Here is a 22,922-nt window from a genome sequence, read left to right on the forward strand (position 1 = left end):
TACCTTGTCTCCACTCCTGTTCATGATATTCAGGAGGGCATTATGTCTGGAGGCCAAAGGGTAAGATCTTTGCTATTTGCTATGATGTTGTTCTTTTGGCTGGATCGCATGGATGCCTCCAGCGCTCACTGGAGCGGTTTGCTACCAAGTGTGAAGCGGTTGGTATGTGGATCAGCACCTCCAAATCTGAGTCCATGGTCCTAGCCTGGAAAAGGATTGCATGTCCACTCCAGGTAAGGGGAAAGGACTTGCCCCAGGCTGGGCTAGGCAGCAGCAGTAATGCGGTCACTGTACCGGACTGTAGTGGTGAAAAGGGAACTGAGCCATAACCTAAAGCTCTTATGCTTACCAGTTGGTCTACATCCCGCCCCTCACCTATGGTCATGAGCTGTGGGTAATGATCGAAAGAATGTGATTGCGAATACAAGCGGCGGAAATGATCTTTCTTCGCAGGGTGGTGGGCTACACTCTACTTTATAGCGTGAGGAGCTCAGTCATCTGGGACGAGCTCAGAGTAGAGCTGCTACTCCACCGCACTGAAAGGAGCTAGTTGAGGTGGTTTGGGCATATGATCCAGATGCCCCCTCGATGCCTCCTAATGGGGGTGTACCAGGCATGGCCTACTGGGACTAGACCCCAGGGTCATCCTAGGACCCGCTGGAGGGATTATATCTCAAAGTTGGCCTGGGAGCGGCTTGGGGTCCCTGGGAATGAGCTGGAGGAAGTTGCGAGGGACAGGGTTGCCTGGGATTCTCTGTTCTCCCAACTGCTACCGTGACCCAATCTGGATTACGTGGTTAATGATGATGATGATGATGATGATGATGATGATGATGGTTATAAAATTGAAACTATTGTGAACTCCTCAATACACACACATATGACTGCACACATCAGTTAAATTCATTGTTAGTGCATCTAGTTATGAATATTGCTGTGGTGTGACATTATATTTCTATAATATTATATACAGTGATAGGTAACATGGTAAAACACTGAATTTTACACTGTAATATATTTCACTGTGGCCAGTGTGGATATGCCCAGACTTCCATTACACACTTCTATAACTCACAAATTTAAGAAGAACATTATTTTCAAGTATGGAATAATAAGCCTGAGCTTTTAAGAAGTCAATAAACAATATAAAATCAATAGACTGTGAGTGCAGTTTCAGGGATAAGTCAGAGCTGTGATGGAATGTATTGAAACTGTGAGAGACTGAAGAGCAGCTAAATATAGAGGAGTATGTTTTGTTGCTGTATGGAGATGGAGAGGAGTTTTCTCTAAGGGACACATCTGTCCTGTCTGAGGCCTCTGAGAGATGTTTCAAACAGGGCGGAGGATCTTTTACTCTTCTATTTTTCATGCCTCTCTCTCTCCCCCTTCTCCCTTTGTCACATTCTTCTCTTTTTTCCTTTCTGTTCTGTCTCTTCTGTTTCTGTTCTCCTTCCCCTTGTGCTATAGGAACAGAGAACGTAGAAGAATTTCCAAATATTATGAAGCTCCATAAAACCTTTCCTCTTTCCCTGGGCAAAGATGAGTGGGAGCTGTCAGGTTTGGATGGAGATGATAAACTGCAGAGGGGTCTCACAGCACCTTTACTGAGATGCTGCCCAGCCATAAGAATGTCTACTCTAACATATGGAGCACTTATGTAATGCAGGCATGTATTCAGGCATTTGTAGTGCAGTGAATAATGAGATTGGGGATAGACAAGCCTGCCAAATAAAACATACAGGCACAGACTGAGTGAATTGTAAGGGGAACTCCAGACATTAGCAAATATTTCATGGGCAATGGGGACCAAGAGCAGTAAAAGAAAAGTTAGCACGCAGGTTAAAACAGGAGGCCACCTGCATATGTAGCTAGTATATGTAGCAGCGTGTTGAAGAGTATATAATCCTATGTAAAAATGGAATGTATATTTCATCATTTTACTTACATTTAACATGTTGTATTGCAATATATTTAAACATACAAAGTTTCAATACCCTTGATTACATGACATGTTTTATTGATTTTCTAAGTGAATATCTGTTAAGACATCCTCTACAGAGAACATACAGGGAGCAAACTTAAATATGCATTTTTCTGCAAATTTTACTGCACAAATTTTGGTGCATCCTACTAAAAAAAGACCATTAGAACCATTAAACCAGATAATTTTGCTTCCTATGGGCAATAGCTTTTTGGTTACTGTTAGAGACGACCAGTTTCCTGTAGAACACCTTTAGATCCAATTAGTAAACTATCAAATGCATCTAGGATCAGTCACAGGTCACCTAGTAAATCATTAGGATCCTTTACATCGATATCAACCCATCAGGAAAAATGAAAACACATTACGGAACACATTACAAAAGAAAAAGAAATAGAGTTGAATATATTGGCAAAAGAGGAAAAATTATACAAAATACAGGGTGATTCAAAAACATTAATCTGATTGAAACGCCATATTTTTACAACCGTGGGGCGCCTGGGAACCAATCACATACCAATTGAAAGATGGGATCATAGAGTTACTGACTGTCGATGGAAGATGGCTCCCTTCAGTCTGAGAGGAGATGTGACCCCTGAGCAGAAAGTGCATTGCGGTCTCCACTTCAATAAGAGTGAATCCATCATAACTGTGCAACGTGATTTTCATCAGCAGTGAACCCCCAGCAGCTCAGAGCGTCCCGTTGTTGCTTCCACAACACTGGATGATCTCCAAAATCACACTGAAAGAGCCGTGAGTGCAGTGACACTCGACATGCTCAGTTGAGTGTGGGATGGATTTGACTATGGCGTTGATTTTGTCAGTACAGTTGGAGGAGACTCACACTGAGAGCTTGTAGAGTTACATAATACACTTAATGCTCACATCTATTTACAATTTACTGCATTGTTCTGTAATGATTTACAAGTGAAATAAATCATTTTCAAATCTGATTAATCTTTTTGAATCACCATGTACATAAATCATAAAATGTGCCATAACTTTTGCACAGACCCCCCACTGTTATCTTCAGAAAATAAGCAGTAATTGTGCATTAAAATAGGTATACTCTGTAGAGGATGTGATACAAAAACAATAACACGTCACTTGACCAAGGGCACCAAGCTTTTGCATTCGACTGTGTATCATAATACAAATATATTGCATTGCATACATTCTCAATATAATCCATTTTGCATTGGCTTCCGAGGCCTCTTTTGTACTGTAGAGCCAAATGGATCCCAAAGTAATTAGGTTAGCTAGCAGACTACAATACACCATAAACACCAGAGATTAAGTTTAATTTCAGCTTTCTGTCCTTACAACTCTAGTTGCTCAACTTCACTCTGTCAAATTTGAGTGATTGTCAGCTAAACTAGTGTCAGTGCTATAGTTAGTCAGATTCAAACCTGTTCTGTGGTGAGCAGAGCTGTTATCATGCTAGCTAAGCTAATACTACCCAGCTTTCTCATAGATAGATAGATACATACATACATAGATACATAGATAGATAGATAGATAGATAGATAGATAGATAGATAGATAGATAGATCCCGAAGGACAGTTAGCAGCCTGTAGCAGTCACACAGGACAGTAATAGTAATAAGGGTGTAAACAATATAACAGGAAGAATAAATATAAAAAAGTCTATCTACAGGCATATATACATACAACAATCTGAATTAAGATCTATAACCTGGGATGAATGTGGCAGTGCAATAATGACTGTACAAGGAGGCACAGGTAACAGCATATAATGACAATGCTGAATAAATATGTGCAGATGTTGGTACCAAAATAAAATGTCTAATGTGGAGTGTCCAGGTGTGCAAGACACACGACAGTGGCTACAGAAAGTGCAATATGTACAGTAAGGTGTCCATATGTGCATTGAGAGATTCAGATTCTCTCCTCTTCCCTCTTCTCTCTTCTCTTCTGGCCCCCCTGGGAAGAGCTCAAGAGCCTGATGGCTAGTGGGACAAAGGATCTCCTGAATCTGTCAGTTGAGCAGCCCTGTGACAGCAACCTGCCACTAAACATGCTCCTCCTGTCCGTGATGATGGTGTGCAGTGGGTGGCCATCATCCTCCATAATGGAGAACATTTTGTGTAATGTCTTTCTCTTGGCCACCTTGATTACATAGCCCAGTTCCACACCGACCACTGACCCCGCTCACCTGATCAGCTTGTCCAGTTGCATCTCATCTCTCTTTTTCATGCTTCCACCCCAGCACACCACAGCATAGTTAGCAGCACTGTCTATCATTTAACGATTGCTGTTATATTGATGACGTGACATGTATTTAATGATTGATTAAGAATTGTGCACTGTGCTCTTGTATTTGGTGGCTGTGTAGGTGAATCTAAATTTAATTGTTCATTTAATTGTTATTAATTGTTTTTGAAATAACACAGGATTGTGTTGGTAAAATTTGAAAGCTTTGAAGCCAATCACTGTTCTTCATAACATTCGCTGTAGCATTATGTCTTACATACACATTCCCTGAAGTACAATACATGTTAGAAGGGCGATTTTACCAAAATGAAAAATGTCATCATCTCTACATATATTGTAAATGCCTACTCACCTACTCACTGGTGCCTCAATGGCATCAGATTGAGATTTACTGGTTTAATAATTAGGGAAACCCCCTTCTGATGACATGTGTTGAAGGTGGGAGGAACTTTTGGGAAACAACAAGGACTTTGGGGTAGATGGACTGTTTAAAATGTTTTTTTTTCTGTTAGCAGGCTAATGTAGAAGGAAACCAGATAGCTAACATCACAACCACTAAAACAGAATATCACATTTGTATTGAATAGCCTCTTTGTAAGTGACTATTCTAGTAGTCAGGATTTCTTTGCAGTGGGGGTGTTCTCAATGGTTGTATAATATATTGGTGTAATGCTTGCTGAGTATTGAAGTGAGAGAATAGATGAAAACACAAAATGGATGCAAAGTTGTGAATTCTGACGAATTGGTCAGGCTGAGAGATGCTACAGAACATTTCTAATATTAAACATATTAAATGCATGTTAAGCCTGGAATGCAAAATATATAAAACCAACCCATTAGTTCAAGCATTTTATATGTGAAAACCTCAAATAATTTCATTTTTTTATGTGTGAGACATATTCCTTGTGCATAAACATGTTCAGTGGAGTTAGAGGTCCAGTGGGGTTTTTGTTAGCCGCATACGGGAGCAGACATTTGAGGCTGAGAGTATAAAACTGGACACCTGTGGATCAGTACCGGAGCGAATCACAACCCTGTCGTTAAACAAGTAGCACTTGCTGTGTGGGCGGGGCTAAGAGCATGGTAAATCATGCTAGCCTGGGTCAACTCCACAGCTCTGTGGGAGAAAGTACAGCCCAGTGGTCAGGTGACGGCTTTATCCATCATGACAGGAAAGGAGTATTATTATGTGTTAAAACATACAGCTCAGTCCAACATGGAGAATCTGCTGCACAGATTCAATCTGGGTATGAACTCTTATAAGCAGCTTAAAGGGGATTTCTACCAATTCTATCAAAAGTTTTGCATAATTAAATCATGAAGTTGTAAAGTTTGAATTGGAATTGTTCACAGTGCTGGTGATATCGCCAAACAGGAGAAATTCTGAACCCCAACATGTGTAGGTTTGCTGGTGGTTTTGGAATTAAAATAATATGGCTATATTTGTGTTGTGGGCATTGCAAACCCTGGTTCCTATCAACACCATTGTTAAGAAATACGTTTTTCTGCAATGAACCATTTCACATCAGACCACTGAATGACTATGTGTTGATGATTGAATTATGCAGACATTTTAAAAAATTGGTGAAATTCCTTTTAAAAGCAGTGGAGTTATGTTTGGATGTAGTGAGTTGGAATCTCTTATGTGCTGTCAGGTGGGAGTTTTTTGGACCACACCATACATCTTTACATATAACTATCACACACACAGACTCAAAAAGAAGGACTGGGCTAAATGTTTAGGTCTCAATTGTAAAATCAACATTATACTAATAAGGATGTGCAGCTTAAAAATAGTAAATAACTAGACTGCCTTAAAGACAAATAACAACATAGATAATTGTGTTGCATTGTCGGGTGGCACAGTGGCATCTCACAGCAAGGAGGGCCTAGGTTCGGTTCCCCAGCCGGGCGACCAAGGTCCTTTCTGTGTGGGGTTTGCATGTTCTCCCTGTGCCTGCATGGGTTTCCTCCTACAGTCCAAAGACATGCAGTGAGGTGAACTGGAGATGCTAACTTGGCCCTAGATATGAGTGTGTATGGCAGCCTGTCCAGGGTGTTTCCTGCCTTCTGCCCAGTGACAGTTGGGATAGGCTCCAGCACCCTCTCCGATCCAGGAGGACAAGTGGCTTAGAAAGTGTGTGTTGTGTTGTTAACTTACTATTCAAGGGCATTAACATTTGGCTACTAATACCTTATTTGTCTTCAATTTCATTGGTGACAGCATCTGTACTTACTGGCCACCCCATTGACCTATGAGGTTTATCATTTATTTTAGCCCTAAAATAAGAATAACAGTGCATAAACAACGTCAGTTACTATTTTGATATTCGCTGAATAAATTATGAAGTTACACCACAGTTCTAGTAGTTAGTTATTCAGGAGTTAAGTTGCACTTTTGCACATCTGCTTTTACTTGTGTTTATTTGAAGTACAACACTTTCACTTGAGTATTAGATTAGGCTACTTCTGATGGCAATAAATAAATATATTGACTCTACTATTTGAAACCTTTACAGAGTTGCACTATAGAGATTAGAGCTCAGCCTTGACCAACTTTTTCTCTTTTGTTTCTAGATGTCCATCAAGACTAAACGTGGAGGAGCAGGTAGGAGCTGGTTTTCTCTTACTTTTGTAAGCTGCATTCATGAAATCCCCTTTGAGAAAAGGTTCTATAAGCTGTTATAGGACAGAACAGTTTACATAACCCATTAGCTTGATGTGGAAGTGTGGATGTAGTTGATTCAGAAACTGTCTCTTTGGGTATCTTTACCTACGCTTTCTATTAGAAAGCTCAAATCCATTAGTCATCATGGTTCCTCTATTGTATTATCCACAGCACTGCAGCAAATCTACTTAATTCCAGCTCTGACAAGAGCCTTACTGTGTGAGAGGGTTTGTAATCACACTGCATGTGTGGTGTGAAGAGAGTTTCCACTAACACAATTAAATCACCAAAGCACATCATTGTGTGACAGTTTAAGCCCTTAAATATTCCACGCTCCCTTCTGCTTTGTACCTTAATAAACCTACTAAGCCTAAAAGGCAGCAAATTCAAGCAGGAAATGAAATTTTTGCCAGCTTTAAATATATTTAAACAAGTTTATAGTAGCACAGTTAGCTTTACTGCTTGGGGTAATTTGTTCAGAGCTAAATGATTCTAATCCTGCTGTAGCTCAGCCTTATGTGGTACACTCAGAAACATGTATTAAGACAGTTGTTTGACTTACAAAATGAAAATATTTCAACATTTGTTACTGCAATTGCATTTCATGTTGTCTATATATGCTGGCCATTTATTAAATGGTAACATGTAGCATGCTTAAAAATGAATTTCAGCAATTTTGCAAAATGTCTGCATAACTTAATCATTGAGATGTAAGCAAAGTTATTCAGGGTGGTTTGATGTGAAGTTGTTCATTGCAGAGAAAATTACTGAATCTGATTTCTTTACAGCAGGGGTTATAGAAACCAGGGGTTACAATGCTCACAACACAAATCTAGCCGTTTAATTTACTATCAAAAGCCACCAGTGAACTTAGATGGGTCTTCTAATTTTTGATAATGGTAACATAAACTATATTGTTAAAAGTATTGGCTCATCCCGCTCATCTTTACACACATATGAACCTGAATGACATCCTATTCTTAATCCATAGGGTTTAATATGATGTCGGCCCACCCTTTGTAGCTATGACAGCTTCAGCTCTTCTGGGAAGACTTTCCACAAGGTGTAGGAATGTTTCTGGGAATTTTTGATCATTCTTCCAGAAGCACATTTGTGAGGTCAGACACTGATGTTGGATGAGAAGGCCTGGCTCATAGTCTCTGCTCTAATTCATCCCAAAGGTGTTATATTGGGTTGAGGTCAGGACTCTGTGCAGGCCAGTCAAGCTCTTCTACACCAAACTCGCTCATACATGTCTTTATGGACCTTGCTTTGTGCACTGGTGCACAGTCATGTTAGAACAGGAAGGGGCCATCCCCAAACTTTTCCCACAAAGTTGGGAGCATGAAATTGTCCAAAATCTCTTAGTCTGCTGAAGCATTAAGAGTTCCTTTCACTGGAAGTAAGGGGCTGAGCCCAAGTCCTGAAAAACAACCCCACACCATAATCCCCCCTCCACCAAACTTTACACTAGTCTTGCGAGATGGAAAAGCATGATTCATCACTCCAGAGAACACGTCTCCACTGCTCTAGAGTCCAGTGGCAGCACTTTACACCACTGCATTCCACGCTTTGCATTGTGGTTGGTGATGTGAACCTTGGATGCAGATGCTCTGCCTTGGAAACTCATTCCATGAAGCTCTCTACGCTGTTCTTGAGCTAATCTGAAGGCCACATGAAGTTTGGAGGTCTGTAGTGATTGACTCAGAAAGTTGGTGACCTCTGCGCACTATGCGCCTCAGCATTCCTTGACCCCACACTGTCATGTAGCCTACCACTTTGTGGCTGAGTTGCTGTTGTTCCCAATCACATGCTTGGTTTTATACACCTGTGGCCATGGAAGTGATTGGAACCCCTGAATTCAATGATTTGGATGGGTGAGTGAATACTTTTGGAAATGCAAAAAAGCTATGTACCAATATATGACATTACTTTTACATAGTGACATGCAAAATCCATCCATCCATCCATCCATTTTCTAAGCCGCTTCTCTGTCAGGGTCGCGGGGGGGGGGTGCTGGAGCCTATCCCAGCAGTCAGAGGGCGGAAAGCAGGATACACCCTGAACAGGTCGCCAGTCCATCGACATGCAAAATATGTGGCAAAATACTATAGAAAGCAAAACCCCTATTGTTTTTGCATTGCTTGACCTCTTTACTGAAAAACAGTATGTGAGGATTTTTAAAATAATGATTGCTGAATTAAGGTCAGAACTGAATCACACACTTCTATAACCAAAGAATAGCTCAACCAGTTTGCACTGAAGTCCTTGTTGTTTCTGAGTAATAATTTTTAATATGTAATAAGATTTTAAGTGACATGCAGAAAACATGTCAACATGAAAAGTTAAACACCCATTACATTTATTTCATATATTTGATTTGAAGGTCTACTTGGTGGAAAGGCATATAAATGTGCATTGATTACATTTCAAGGTGAATTGTGTTAAACTCTGACACTAATTCTAAAATACAAATCCTCACGCATGTAAAGAGGTCAAGTAACATGAAAACAGTGCAGTAGGAGATTTGCTTTTCATTTTGGCGTGTGTCCCGCATGTCACCATTGGAAAGTAATGTCATTTGTGAATTGTGTTTTAATTTGGCATGAATTTCTCCTCACAAAAGCACATCTCAAAACTATGGTAGACCATGTCTCAGGCATCAGGCAGAGTATTCGTAAACCTTTCATGTAATAACTTTCTGTGAAGCAGCTTTTAGAGGTAATGAACACTTCTGCTCTGGTTATTTTCACCACCACTGTAAACAACTCTGACTTGACAACTTTTGCCATTTCAAGCCACTCTGAATTACTTTCTCTAGATCTTAATTATGCAGCAATGTTACAAAACCAGTTTAATTTCCTTTAAAATGAGCTTCATGCAGTTATTTCTTTTTTGTGTAAACCTCACACTGTAAAGTCTGTTTTATTACTCAGGGGGCAGTATTGGTGCTTTGTTGTTCTCTGGGTTGTGTTGCTCTTGGCTGAGCCAGTGACAATGTGACAGACAAAGACAGGTGGCCTTGTGTCTGGAGGTCTACAGAATGCGGAGGCATGTATTGCCCTCATTTATAGGCCTATTTCTGTGTGCTGGCTTGGTGTGGGGCACAGTTAAAATGGGTGGGGGGGCTGGAGGAGAGGCATACCGCCACAGTGTTACTGTTATGGTGAGGTGAAATATTTGCTGCAGCATGATGTGGCCCATGGGGGCAGCTGGGAGATTGCTTTAGAGTTAGCTGGGATTCCATTTTGGACTCAAGTTGCTCTCTCATATGACCCCGAGAGCACAAGGTCATGTGGCACAAATGTACATTATGGCATGCAGACGCTTCTCACTTTCAGACTCAGTCTGTACCTGTGTGGGCTGAGTATGGCTGCTGTTGACTGATGGGCTGGAAAGTGTAGCATTGCTTTCCCACTGCAGGGGCATTCCAGCCTAAAACTAGAGTTTAATATGTTATTTGACATGTTACACAGCATTCTGCATTAAATCTGTACCAATAAATCCTTCATCCTTATCAGTGTGACAGAATTCATGATTTTATATTTTTCTTGATTTGTCATCAGTGTTCTCTCACTACAGTACCCAGCATGCATTAAGTAAATAGTTCATAAGGCTAGCCTAGCAGCTGAGCTATACACTGTTAGAAATAAATGTACTATGCACTTGCATGATTCATTCATAAAGGTACAACAATGTAAGACATAATTACAACAGATAGACATAGTTACATTTTTCACAGCCAGAGTTTACCTTTAAAGAAATGGTGACAGCTGGACAATATATTGTCTATATGGTCACACACCAAAATACAAACACAATGTATAGCATTTGTTAGGTGCTTTTTGCAGAGTTGAAATAACTATTGGAAAAAATGGTCCAAGCACAAAATGGCAAAACAGTTTTAAAAGTTTTAAAACGGTTATGATAAAAAAATAAACAAATAGATAAAGTGAGTTATTATGAGATAGCTTGTCCCTTTGATGTCTTTAAATGTTGAAATTTGTGGGAAAACTTGCTGACTGCCTATTACAGAAAGAGGACTCATGACTGTTCCTCTCAGCGCTGATGGCTTCAAACAGCTGAAAAACATTGCCAAGCAAGTTTGTGTTTAATTTGAGACCAAAGATTCTCTATAGGGTGTAATCCTGGACTCTGACCGGACCAAAACCATTAGTAGTTTGGTCTTGGTGCACTTTTTGCAGGGGATTATACATTAACACAGAAATAAGTCCTTTCTAGAAAGTCTCTTTTTTATTAACATTTACAACACTGTAAACGGCTTTGGTGTAATATTGCTGTAAATAAGCAGGAGTGAACAAAAAAGACATTGTTTAGCACAGGTTATCGGTTCTCTGGAAGCACTTTATTAATGCAAACTTAAATACCTGCGAGTGTACAACCCCAATTCCGGTGAAGTTGGGACGTTATGTAAAACATAAATAAAAACAGAATAGAATGATTTGCAAATCCTTTTCAACCTATATTCAATTGAATACACAACAAAGACAAGATATTTAATGTTCAAATGGATAAACTTTATTGTTTTTTACAAATATTCACTCATTTTGAATTTGATGCCTGCAACACGTTGCAAAGAAGTTGGGACAGGGGCATGTTTACCACTGTGTTACATCACCTTTCCTTTTAACAACACTCAATAAGCATTTGGGAACTGAGGACACTAATTGTTGCAGCTTGTAGGTGGAATTCTTTCCCATTCTTGCTTGATGTACAACTTCAGTTGCTCAGCAGTCCGGGGTCTCCATTGTCGTATTTTGTGCTTCATAATGCGCCACACATTTTCAATGGGAGACAGGTCTGGACTGCAGGCAGGCCAGTCTAGTACCCGCACTCTTTTACTATGAAGCCACGCTGTTGTAACACGTGCAGAATGTGGCTTGGCATTGTCTTGCTGAAATAAGCAGGGACGTCCCTGATAAAGACGTCGCTTGGATGGCAGCATATGTTGCTCCAAAACCTGTATGTACCTTTCAGCATTAATGGTGCCTTCACAGATGTGCAAGTTACCCATGCCATGGGCACTAACACACCCCCACACCATCAGAGATGCTGGCTTTTGAATTTTGCGCTGATAACAATCCGGACAGTCCTTTTCCTCTTTGGCCCGGAGGACACGACGTCCATGATTTCCAAAAACAATTTGAAATGTGGACTCGTCAGACCACAGGACACTTTTCCACTCTGCGTCAGTCCATCTCAGATGAGCTCGGGCCCAGAGAAGCCGGTGGCGTTTCTGGGTGTTGTTGATATCTGGCTTTCGCTTTGCATGGCAGAGTTTTAACTTGCACTTGTAGATGGAGCGACGAACTGTGTTCACTGACAGTGGTTTTCTGAAGTGTTCCTGAGCCCATGTGGTTAATATCCGTATCAGAATGATGTCAGTTTTTAATGCAGTGCCGCCTGAGGGATCGAAGGTCACGGGAATTCAATGTTGGTTTTCTGCCTTGCCGCTTACTTGCAGAGATTTCTCCAGATTCTCTGAATCTTTTGATGATGTTATGGACTGTAGATGATGAAATCCCTAAATTCCTTGTAACTGCACGTTGAGAAACGTTGTTCTTAAACTGTTGGACTATTTGCTCATGCAGTTGTTCACAAAGTGGTGAACCTCGCTCCATCCTTGCTTGTGAACAACTGAGCCTTTCAGGGATGCTCCCTTTATACCCAATCATGACACTCACCTGTTTCCAATTAACCTGTTCATCTGTGGAATGTTCCAAACCGGTGTTTTTTGAGCATTCCTCAATTTTCCCCGTCTTTTGTTGCCCCTGTCCCAACTTCTTTGGAACGTGTTGCAGGCATCAAATTCAAAATGAGTGAATATTTCCTAAAAACAATAAAGTTTGTCTGTTTGAACATTAAATATCTTGTCTTTGTAGTGTATTCAATTGAATATAGGTTGAAAAGGATTTGCAAATCATCATATTCTGTTTTTATTTATGTTTTACACAACGTCCCAACTTCACTGGAATTGGGGTTATAATGACACGATTAGAAAAATATTGTGATATTGAAGTACAGTGAATGTGTTAAAACCACTGTCAGTGTCCACATTCTGCAGATGCAGCTGAGGTTAAACAACGCTGGAGTATGCCTTTAAGTCAACATGGCTGAAGAATCCAGTTAGGGTTTGAATTGACCTTTGTTATTTCCGAATGTTACGTACTACAGAGTGACTGTATAACAGTTGCCATGGTGGCTGTATATCAGCTTTGTTCTTACCAGGTGGAAAGTTCTCCTATCTGGTCCTGCTCAAATATGTTTGGACAGTAGATCATCAGAAGTAATTTGTTCCTCACTGTTTATTTTGGGAACATATTTTACCATGTGTGGAATAGTGAGGTTATCCATATTAGCAGTGCATACTTCTGCTGGAAAAAGAGGCCTGGCCTCACTTGATGTCACAATCAGTTACGTTCACCGCACCAACTGCCCATGTGTTTTGAATTGAACGGCCATGCTAATAGCAAAAATAATGATGACGGCATAAAAAAAGAGTCGAAGCCTGTAGAGTTTGAGGCACATGAGGGATAAAATTCCCCTCTCATATTTTACTACTGAGCCACAGAGACTGCATGATGTCACTGCGCATCGTGGCCAGATGGCTTGCAGACTGTATAGCATACTAATCTGCTCATTAATGTGATGCTCCACAGACGTACAGAACTACTCCAGACCACAGCCTGAGTTACTGCAGGTTTGGGTATTGCCATTTGATGACTGGCTCTAAAATTAAAACGTTATTTTATTTAATCTGTCACAAATGCTGTTTTTAAAAACTTGGATGTTATGCAATTAATTACGTTTATGGATAAATCACAGGACTGTGCCAGTGTAGCACTTCAGTTTATTTTAGTCCTGCATGCATGGTGTTCTGTAACTTTTTAAGTAGAATGATATTTTAATATAAAATCAAAATGCATAAATTTTATGTTTTTTTATACCTTAAAATCTGGATGTTTACTAACATCTGAAAACCATACACACTTATATAACATCTTAAGGTGTATTATTCATTAACTACCAACAATGCAAACTGGCTTATGATTAGCTTGTTATTCTTAGGTAATGAATAATATGACCATTCTAATACAGATAGTTTTAGTTCTAAAAGCTGATTGGCTGAGTCACATTCACAGCTGCTGTAAAATACTAAATACATGCGCACATATGACCGCCCCACGATGACTGAATTCTGTATCACTGCACCAAGCCAGTAAAAACCCTTGTGCTGTTAGTGGAATAATCTTTGATGCTTATGCTGCTTATAGAGTATTGGTAAAAGAAGTAAGATATCAGTTTTGTTTAAACTGAGGCCCTGATAATGTATTTCTAGCCAACAGGTTAAACTGCCCATCCATTAATATCACAGCCTTTGAATTAAAGTACTTACCATATGATTACAGTAAAACTGTAATATTACCAACTAAAGAATATGTCATTTGAATGTCTTACATGCTTCAGATGTCCATATTTTAGTCATATTTTAGTTGAATCTCAAACAGCTCCCTCCTTTGTATATAGTGCAGCTGTGTGAGTTATGAAGTTATGAAATTATGGCTCCTTACACACACAAAGAGTGTATTTGTCCAGTGTGCACATGTGACTGAATCCCACAATGGTTATTTCTTAGGCATATTATGCACTGTTTGGGTGCAGTAATCATTATTCTACTGTACATATTCATAGAGACACTTGAAATTTAGCCACAGTGGGGGGTGGGGGTGGTGGTTATACAATGCTGTTAGCTTTGTGCTAATGTTAAAACTAGAAATCTAATGAAATGAACAAAAACTACTTATAAAGTGAAGGTTTTGGTGTCAAAAGCAATGCTATGTAATGATATGTTTACTATTATATGACAAAAAGTCAAAAATTTTATGAAATGATCGCAATGCACAGTGATCAGCATCTGAAGGTTCTTGTCCTCTTTCATCAGTCCATGTTTGCTTGGCAGCAATAAAATACTCAGAATGAAAATCACTGTAATGCACAGCCTCTTTCTGGTTTATTGCTGCGGTTGTGACAAAACCTTGTATCTCCGTTTTTGTCACTTGACAACATTAGCTGCCCTCTTTATAAATGTATCAAAATTAATATGAAGTTATTAATACAATATAAACTTGTATTAATCATATATATTGTAAGTTTATATTGTATTAATACAATACAAACTTACTTGGGAGACACATTTTACATTACCTTACATTGCAAGTTAAGAAGGCTTGTTTCCTTCAGTTATAAACGTTATCAGGTTTTGTTTCTGACAGTGACAAAATGCACAAAAGCGTTACTATAGCGTTGACAATAATGAAAATGTGTCATGTGCCACTGATTGTGTCTCTGTAAAGACTTTTTAGATGAGCGTGAATGAAAGTTTTCCATGTTTGCTTGTTGTTTTGTCATGAGGTGAACCATTTCAGTCACTGCCACCTGCTCAGATATTTCTAACTCAATTAAAAGAGGAACAGAGTTTGATGTATTTGCTGGTATGCGTTTGCACAGACATTACTGCACGCTCTGCAAATATGACTTACAGCCACTTCAGATTTTTCCAATACTGCAAGCTTGTGTCTTTATCGGCCCCAGTGGCCTGTCTCCTGCACCCAGCAGTGGGACAGGGTCTGATAAACAGATGTCTCTCTGATCCCATAAAGGGGCATTAGCTTTGAGGCTGGTTAGCGCCAGACCCCTGGGAAGAGGTCGAGAACAAACAAGACCCAGAGCGCTTTTAGGATTCCCTGAGAACACAGGAGCTGCTGGAGCTGCTCTCATCCAAGAGCCCCCCCCCCCCAAAAAGGTTCAGTGTTTCATCTCTGCTTTCATACAGACTGAGTGTATCCACGTCTAGACTAGGCACTTATCGATTGGCCGAGCAGCTTACTCTCTGAAGTAAATTAATAATCCATGCTTTGTCCTTTTGGAAACATGGCTTAAACTAGCCAGTGTCAACAGCACATTCCTCAGTTCTCATGTTTAAGAAAAGGAAACAGCCAGACACATATGGAAAAATAGTTGAACTTCTCGACCCTCATCATGTTTTTTTTGTTGTTTGTCTTTCCTTGGATATAAACAGAACTCTAGTCACCCTCTTCCTAAAATCCCTACATGGACTTTGGAGGAATTGGTTTAATGTGATAAAAATGTTGCAATTTTCCAACCCGAGTTTATTTTTGTAAATAGTTGTTGACTACTTTAGTAGTCAAGTTGTTGACTACTTTACATCCCAGAGCTGTTTTGTGCTCCTACACTGTCATAAATGAAGGTTCTGTGCAGGTACATTTTTCATTCATCAAGGTACAAACAATGTGAATGTTCCCTCAAAGGTACAACAGCGGATTTAAGGTCCAACTGTGTACTTTAAGTTCTTCACAGGTCAGAAGTACATATTTGAAGCTTTTCATAACTTAAAGTTTTAAAACAGAACAATAAAATAAAGCCTGAAGATGAGACAAAGTGTGTGGAGTCAGTACAACTTAAATATCATTTCAGTGGATTATGGTACAGTTACTAAAGGTGCTGACATGAACCCTTGAGGGTCCCACCCCAGTGACAAGAGGGGTCCTGCCCCAGTGACAGTTAAGTATTTCTGAGAGCATACATTTTTTTTGGTTAATGGTTTTAGTCTGTAATAATGATGAGCAACTTGTAATAACTGTTTATGATAAACTTCATAACCACATGAGTTTTGAAGTTATAAAACTCTGTCCATTGTGGAATTGTGCACATGTAACTGAATCCTGATGGTTATGGCCAGACATATTATGCACTGTTTGGGTAGTGTTTTAGTGCACTATGTAGGGAGTGTGGAGACATTTGAAACTTAGCCACAGTTGGTGAAGGAGATGTACCACGGTGTTAGCTGTGTGCTAATGTAAAAACTGGAAATTGCATAGATGCGCTAAAGGAAATTAGCATTGCCGTTGCAGTGGTACTTTGGTGGCGGTAGTTTTATGAGCTACTTTATACCAACAGAGTGATTTGACACACTGTAGCTTTATTCAGTCGTTTCGTGTTGATGCTACGTAAAGGAGGCTAGTAACTGAGTGAAGCAGAGTCAATTGTGTTGTTACAATCAAGATACAGATCAGTTTTTCAGACTTAACCGTGTTGAGTAAACTGATTATCTTTCCCATATCTACTGGCTATGGAAATTTATTTTAAACTTTAAATGTAACTTAATAGAACAATGTTGTAAACTTGACTTGTGTGACGGTTCACTTCAATTGAGCTGAGCTTTAGTGATGTCACGAAAAGCCAGTGAATTCACACACATCCACCCATGCAGCCTAGAGCATTTTAGCTGCACCTATTCACATTGAAATGATTAGGTATGGTTCAGCCTGGACTGCTTTTTGAAGAAGAAAAAGAAAAAAAGGATATGGGCCCTTCACATAATGTAATGGTTCTAGGAAGAACCCTTAAATTAGTAAGCAACTTTTACATTATGTGAAGGTTCTTCAAGGCTTTAAAATGTTCTTCACACTCACAAATCTTTGTGTGAGACACAGCTTTTTAGGAAACCTGAAATTGGTTCTTCTACGGTATTGCTCAAAGTACGCTTGGTAGAATTAGCTGATGTAGAGACCAGCTGGATGAAGTACAACTCATATTTGAATGCAAATTCAGTTCCATTTGACTTTATCAGTTTCAGTTCAACCATATGAGTGAGTTAAGCTCTGAGGAGTGAACATGGGTGATTTTAGTGTGTAGGCCAGACAACTGATAGACGTGACTGATGCTTTGCCAATGAATTAGCATTTACGCTAATGCATTTCAGTCATATATCTCAGTGGATCTGGTGCAATTTATCAGTCTAGCTCATAATGAAGGCTTTTCCCAAAGTGATACAACAAATTTGTCAAAGTTTTTGTAGAGCTGGTCTGACCAGTGCATGTATGTGTGGCAGGTGTCATCACTTCTAAAAGCTAAGGTGCTTTAAAAGGTTCTTTTGAGAAATTCCTTAGAATTTTCCCTAAATAGCTTTTTAATGGAAGGTTCTTTTAATGTAAATGAGATTTGTGAGTATGAAAATAAACATTTTCAATCCACATAGAGTAATGGTTCTTAACCAGTTTTATCATTCAAGCCCAGAACCATTAAGGAACCTTTATTTTGAAGAGTCTGTGTGTGCCTAGATGCACCAAATCTGAAGGATGCCAGCCTACTTTCTTGGGGAGACTGGATGTTGTCCATTCTGAATCCGTTCTGTGCTGTATGAATAAACGACAGGTCTCTTTGTTATGATAAACATCACCTTGTCAGACCTTCCATCTAACAAAGCCTGACATGACTGAAGGGCAGAGGCAAGCTGCCCTGAAGCTGTCATCCAGAGGCCACAGGAGCTGAAGCCTGGGACTGGACAGAAGGCCTCAAGCGCCAGCTTCTGTCCTGTCTCATTGTCGGGTTATTCCAGTGACAAGGCACATCCAAAGCCAGTGAGTGCTTGAAAACAAAGGCGGACTGTGGGGGACTGGAAGGAACGCATTCTCTGTTCAGGACACTCTTCACCCCATTTATTAGCATTAGCAAGCTTGACCACATTAAAGGACCATTTTTATTGCCCGAGGGGTTTCGTTTCATCTTTTAAGGAAGCTTAGCGCCGCTCGTATTTCCGTACGCCAGTTTTTTATTTTTATTTTTCGAGATGAGGTTTCATTGCTTTCATGCTGTGTATTTATCTGAAGTGGCTCTTTGCTTAAACTTGAACTTTATCTTAGAAACCTCAAGATGAATGTTTCTTAGAAAAAAGAGGTACACTTTCTCACATTTATTGTGCAGCATGAATAATATGACCAGTGGTGCTACTACAGATCACTTTATCTGAATGAATTATGTCATGTTTGTATTTTCATCACTGTTGCACCTCTGTTTTGGTTTGGCCCTGCTTAGTTGAATCACCTTGAGTAATTTCATCAACACGTCGAATAATTTGAGCAATTTCACCTCAATCTATAATATTGAACCTAGTGGTTTGGGCTCATTTTGCTAATGCACTCTTTATTGAACAGATAATGCTCAAGGGAGCACTTAAAGCAAACATGAATCACCAGTAACACAGCCTTGACTGCACGTTCCTCAGCAGTTCCCCTTTCAGTAACCCCTCCACTTATGCTCTACTTCTTGCCAGCATTTGTCTCTCGCAGAACGACTCTTTGAGTCAGTTTCAGTGCTGTACATACTGTACAGAACTCTAAATCTGCCATTTCCAGTTCCCTGCGAAGCTCCAGTGACTGTTATGTAAGCTTCCTTGACTGCTAATAAATTATAGAGTGGTTTTAGGCCACTCTTTGGACCCTCTGCTCTGTAGCCTCCCAGCATTGGCCAGCTGCTCTCCCAAAGCCGCATTGTCCTTCTTTTTCCCATCCGGGGTGGTTAGCTCCCAGTGGCCAGCAGGGCCACCCCAGACAGCTGCAGCTGATCAGCAGGCCTGACTGCTTGACATGGCTGTCTCAGCTGTTTGCACAGACCATATTTTGTGTTTTTTCCCCCCAATAATGTTCATTAAAATGTGCAGAAGTGTGTTGTCTGTAGAGGATGTGTCATTTGACCAGGGGTGTCTAAATTGTATTTGCATGTGGATCCTGATTATTTAAGGGGCTAATCCAAATCTAATCCTAACCCTCACTCTCGTCCTAAACCTAACTGTGGCCCAAATCCTAACCCAGCTAATTTGTTAGTAATTTAAACATCTGTAGATAATCTATCGGGGGTTGTAGTGTACTATCCAAATTAATTAAGATTAAGCGACCCTTATTAGTCCAATAACGGGGAAATTTCACCTCCACAATCTAACCGTGGACACTGATAGGTGCATGAGTATGTGTCCAAAGTCACATGATCTTGCAGAGACTCCTGGGAAATGGAATCTGAATGGTAGTTAGCCAGACGCGTGACACATACTGTCCGCTCAGGGGATTGAACTTGTGTCCTTCCGGTTGCAAGGCTGGCTACCTAACCTCTAGCCCACGACTGCCCCAAATAAAGTGATCCCCCCCAAAAAATTATAAATATACTTTGTATACAGTCGTATGGCAAAGTTTGCTCCCTGTACAGGATGTGTTAACTCAATTTCACTTAGAAAATCAACAAAACATGTCATTTGAGCCACGCTGTTCAAAATGTTTCAGGAGGACTGTAGATTGTTTTCCCTCTGGGATCTCAGAGAGGACTGTGCTGTAGACTATCAGGAGCCAGTAAAATAAAATGGATAATTTCCTTTGAAAAGTACATGATCAAGGCCTCTACTGTCACTTTCAAAAAATCTGAACTATATAAAGACCAGAAATAAATGACAGCTTAACCATCTCTGGCTACTCTGGTTGTAGACACCAGATACTGGCACTGCTGGGTTATTATTCCATGTCTCCAGTTGTACACTAGGCAGTATGTCTGCTGGTTTTGCCATGAATTCCCAATTTAGTTTCAGTCAAATCACAGGACTAGGACACTAGTGGTTGCCCAAACAGGAAAGTGTTACATCAGAGTGGCATAGTGTTCTGGAAATAGTTTGCTGTCCACCACATTTCAAAATGTAAAGGAGGTTATTCCGTTTCTTTTTTGGACAAAGTTTCAATATTCAATTCATATTCATGGGACCGAAGTTTAGACAGTATGGCAACAATGAAGCTACAAACATATTGTTGTACTTATGTTGTATTTAAGTTGCCAGCTGTCCTTTGTGTAAATGTTTAATGACAAAAGGACAAATAAAAATGGTTCAAAATGATTTTCTCCTAAAAAGTTACCATTTCAGAAATATGGGTTTTTGTTAGGGGTGGGTGAAACAACAAAAATATAACATTAAAATACTTAAGATATTTTCACAAAATACACTCTGTTACAATATTTATCTTTTCTGAGGTGGAAGAGGCAAATGTAGGGCTACATTTAAATAGTACTATTAAAAACTGAGCTCAAATGATAAGTATTTAACATTTCACATACTGCACTGTACTAAGTAGAATTCAACAGGACTAATTATGCTGTCTCTGTAATAAATCGTGCAGCTTTTCTGTGTTCTAGCAGTACTGACAATATCCACAATGTGCTCAGAACATCATATTGTGACATACTGTGATTTAGAATTTAGAACCATTAGTCAACTGTGGAATTAGGCCTCTGCATTTAACTCATCCGTGCAGTGAAACACCCACCTGCATGCACACACTAGTGAACACACACACTAGGGGGCAGTGAGCACACTTGCCCGGGGTGGTGGGCAGCCCTATCCATGGCGCCCGAGTAGCAGTTAGGGGTTAGTTGCCTTGCTCAAGGGCACTTCAGTCATGAACTGTCAGCCAAGGGGATTGAAATGGCGACCTTCCGATCACAGGGCTGGTTCCCTAACCTCCAGCCCACGACTGCCTCCTATTCATTCATGACAATGAATAAAAAATATCACATTGTCCAGTCTTAGATTTGTTATGTCAGTGACAATATATATAGCCATCTGGAAAAGTTTGAATACCTCAAATTATAGTTCTCTACAGAGAACACACTTTTGCACAGTTTCAGCTTATTTGCTGAGTTTAACATATCAAAAAATAAAACCTAAAATATAAAAAGTGGCATCATTTTTGCACAGATCACATTTTATTTTTTACACCCCCCCCACCGCAAATGTTAAATTCAGCAAATAAACGGTACTTAAAATTGATTAAAGTTTAAGTATTTAAGTATTTTCAGTAGTATTTTTCACTTAGAAAATCAACAAAACACGTAACTAGAAAACGTCTGTATACGACTGAATAAAAATATTTTTTACTTGGGCAATGTTTGGGCACCAAACTGAGCTAAACAGTGTGCTGTGTTTCTCTGTACAGCTGAGTTAACCTCCATGCTATTATGCGATCATTTTCAGGCTCCCACTCGCACAACATTGCCCAGATCAGTGACATCATGTGTTAAATTTATAGGCAGGCGGTCACGAGGCGAGGCAGAGCCGGGCTATACAGAGAGCTGCTGGCATCACCACTGCATGAAAAATTCCACATGTGGAAAGATGGAAAATGACTTGTGGCTTCCTGTGGGTTGAAGTGGGCCTCCCCTGCTGCCACCACACCTTTGATATTCTACAATTCCTCAAAATGCATTCTGATTCTGCCTTACAGCTGGAGTAATTAGGGAATACCAGCTGAATGTTTTGTGTGTGAATTGCTGTAAGTTTCCTGATTTTAAATGCTGCACAAAAGAAACATTCATATGTGATTATATAGTCTATATATAGAATCATGTATTTATACAGTGGGGTGCAACAGTATGAGAACACTAGTGAAAATGCTCCTGTTTTGCATTCCTTTGTTATTTGAAAATGAAAACTATATTATCAGCATAGCAACTTGAGCAAAAACGGAGTCTTTGAAATTTTAACATGAATCTCAGAATTTCTGTTTTGATATCTTCTTCTGCTTTAATGGCAGTGTGCACTTGAGCAGACACAGACTCCACAAGTTTGTGCAAAAGCCTCTGATGAGTAGATCAGTCCTCCTGAGAGTCGTCTGAACACGAGCTTCAATGGGAAAGGCAAAACATAAAATAAAAATAAGACTGATTGTTTAAAATTGCCAAAAAATGTTTATTTTCAAGTTTAATTAAAAAAGCAACATTTTTGACATATGCACTTATGTACACCGATCAGGCATAACATTAGGACCACCTCTTCTTTCAATGCTCATTGTCCATTTTGTCAGCTCCACTTACTATATAGGTCCACTTTGTAGTTCTACAATTACAGACTGTAGTCCATCTGTTTCTCTGATACTTTGTTGGCCTCCTTTTACCCTGTTCTTCAGTGGTCAGGACCCCCATGTACCCTCCCAGAGCAGGTACTATTGTACAGGTACTATAGAGTAAGTGGAGCTGATAAAATGGACAATGAGTGTAGAAACAAAGAGGTGGTCATAATGTTATGCCTGGTCGGTATATATGCATATATATACTTTAAAAAGATGGTTCCTCAAGGGTTCTTTAGTGAAGGGAATGGTTCTGTTTAGCACAATGTACAATGTACAA

At 39.8% G+C, this 22,922-nt stretch overlaps 1 protein-coding gene across 3 annotated transcripts in view; it reads left to right on the forward strand.

Annotated features, from left to right (window-relative positions):
- Positions 1-22,922, forward strand: part of stard13b (StAR-related lipid transfer (START) domain containing 13b) — a 133,005-nt gene that overhangs the window by 35,581 nt on the left and 74,502 nt on the right. For all 3 annotated transcript variants that reach the window (XM_017708618.2, XM_017708619.2, XM_037546783.1), the window contains one exon: positions 6,794-6,824. In XM_017708618.2, coding sequence (XP_017564107.1) covers positions 6,794-6,824 — 31 coding nt within the window. The remainder of the gene's footprint in view (positions 1-6,793; positions 6,825-22,922) is intronic.

Source organism: Pygocentrus nattereri, chromosome 17, assembly GCF_015220715.1.
Source record: "Pygocentrus nattereri isolate fPygNat1 chromosome 17, fPygNat1.pri, whole genome shotgun sequence".
Classification (NCBI taxonomy): Eukaryota; Metazoa; Chordata; class Actinopteri; order Characiformes; family Serrasalmidae; genus Pygocentrus; species Pygocentrus nattereri.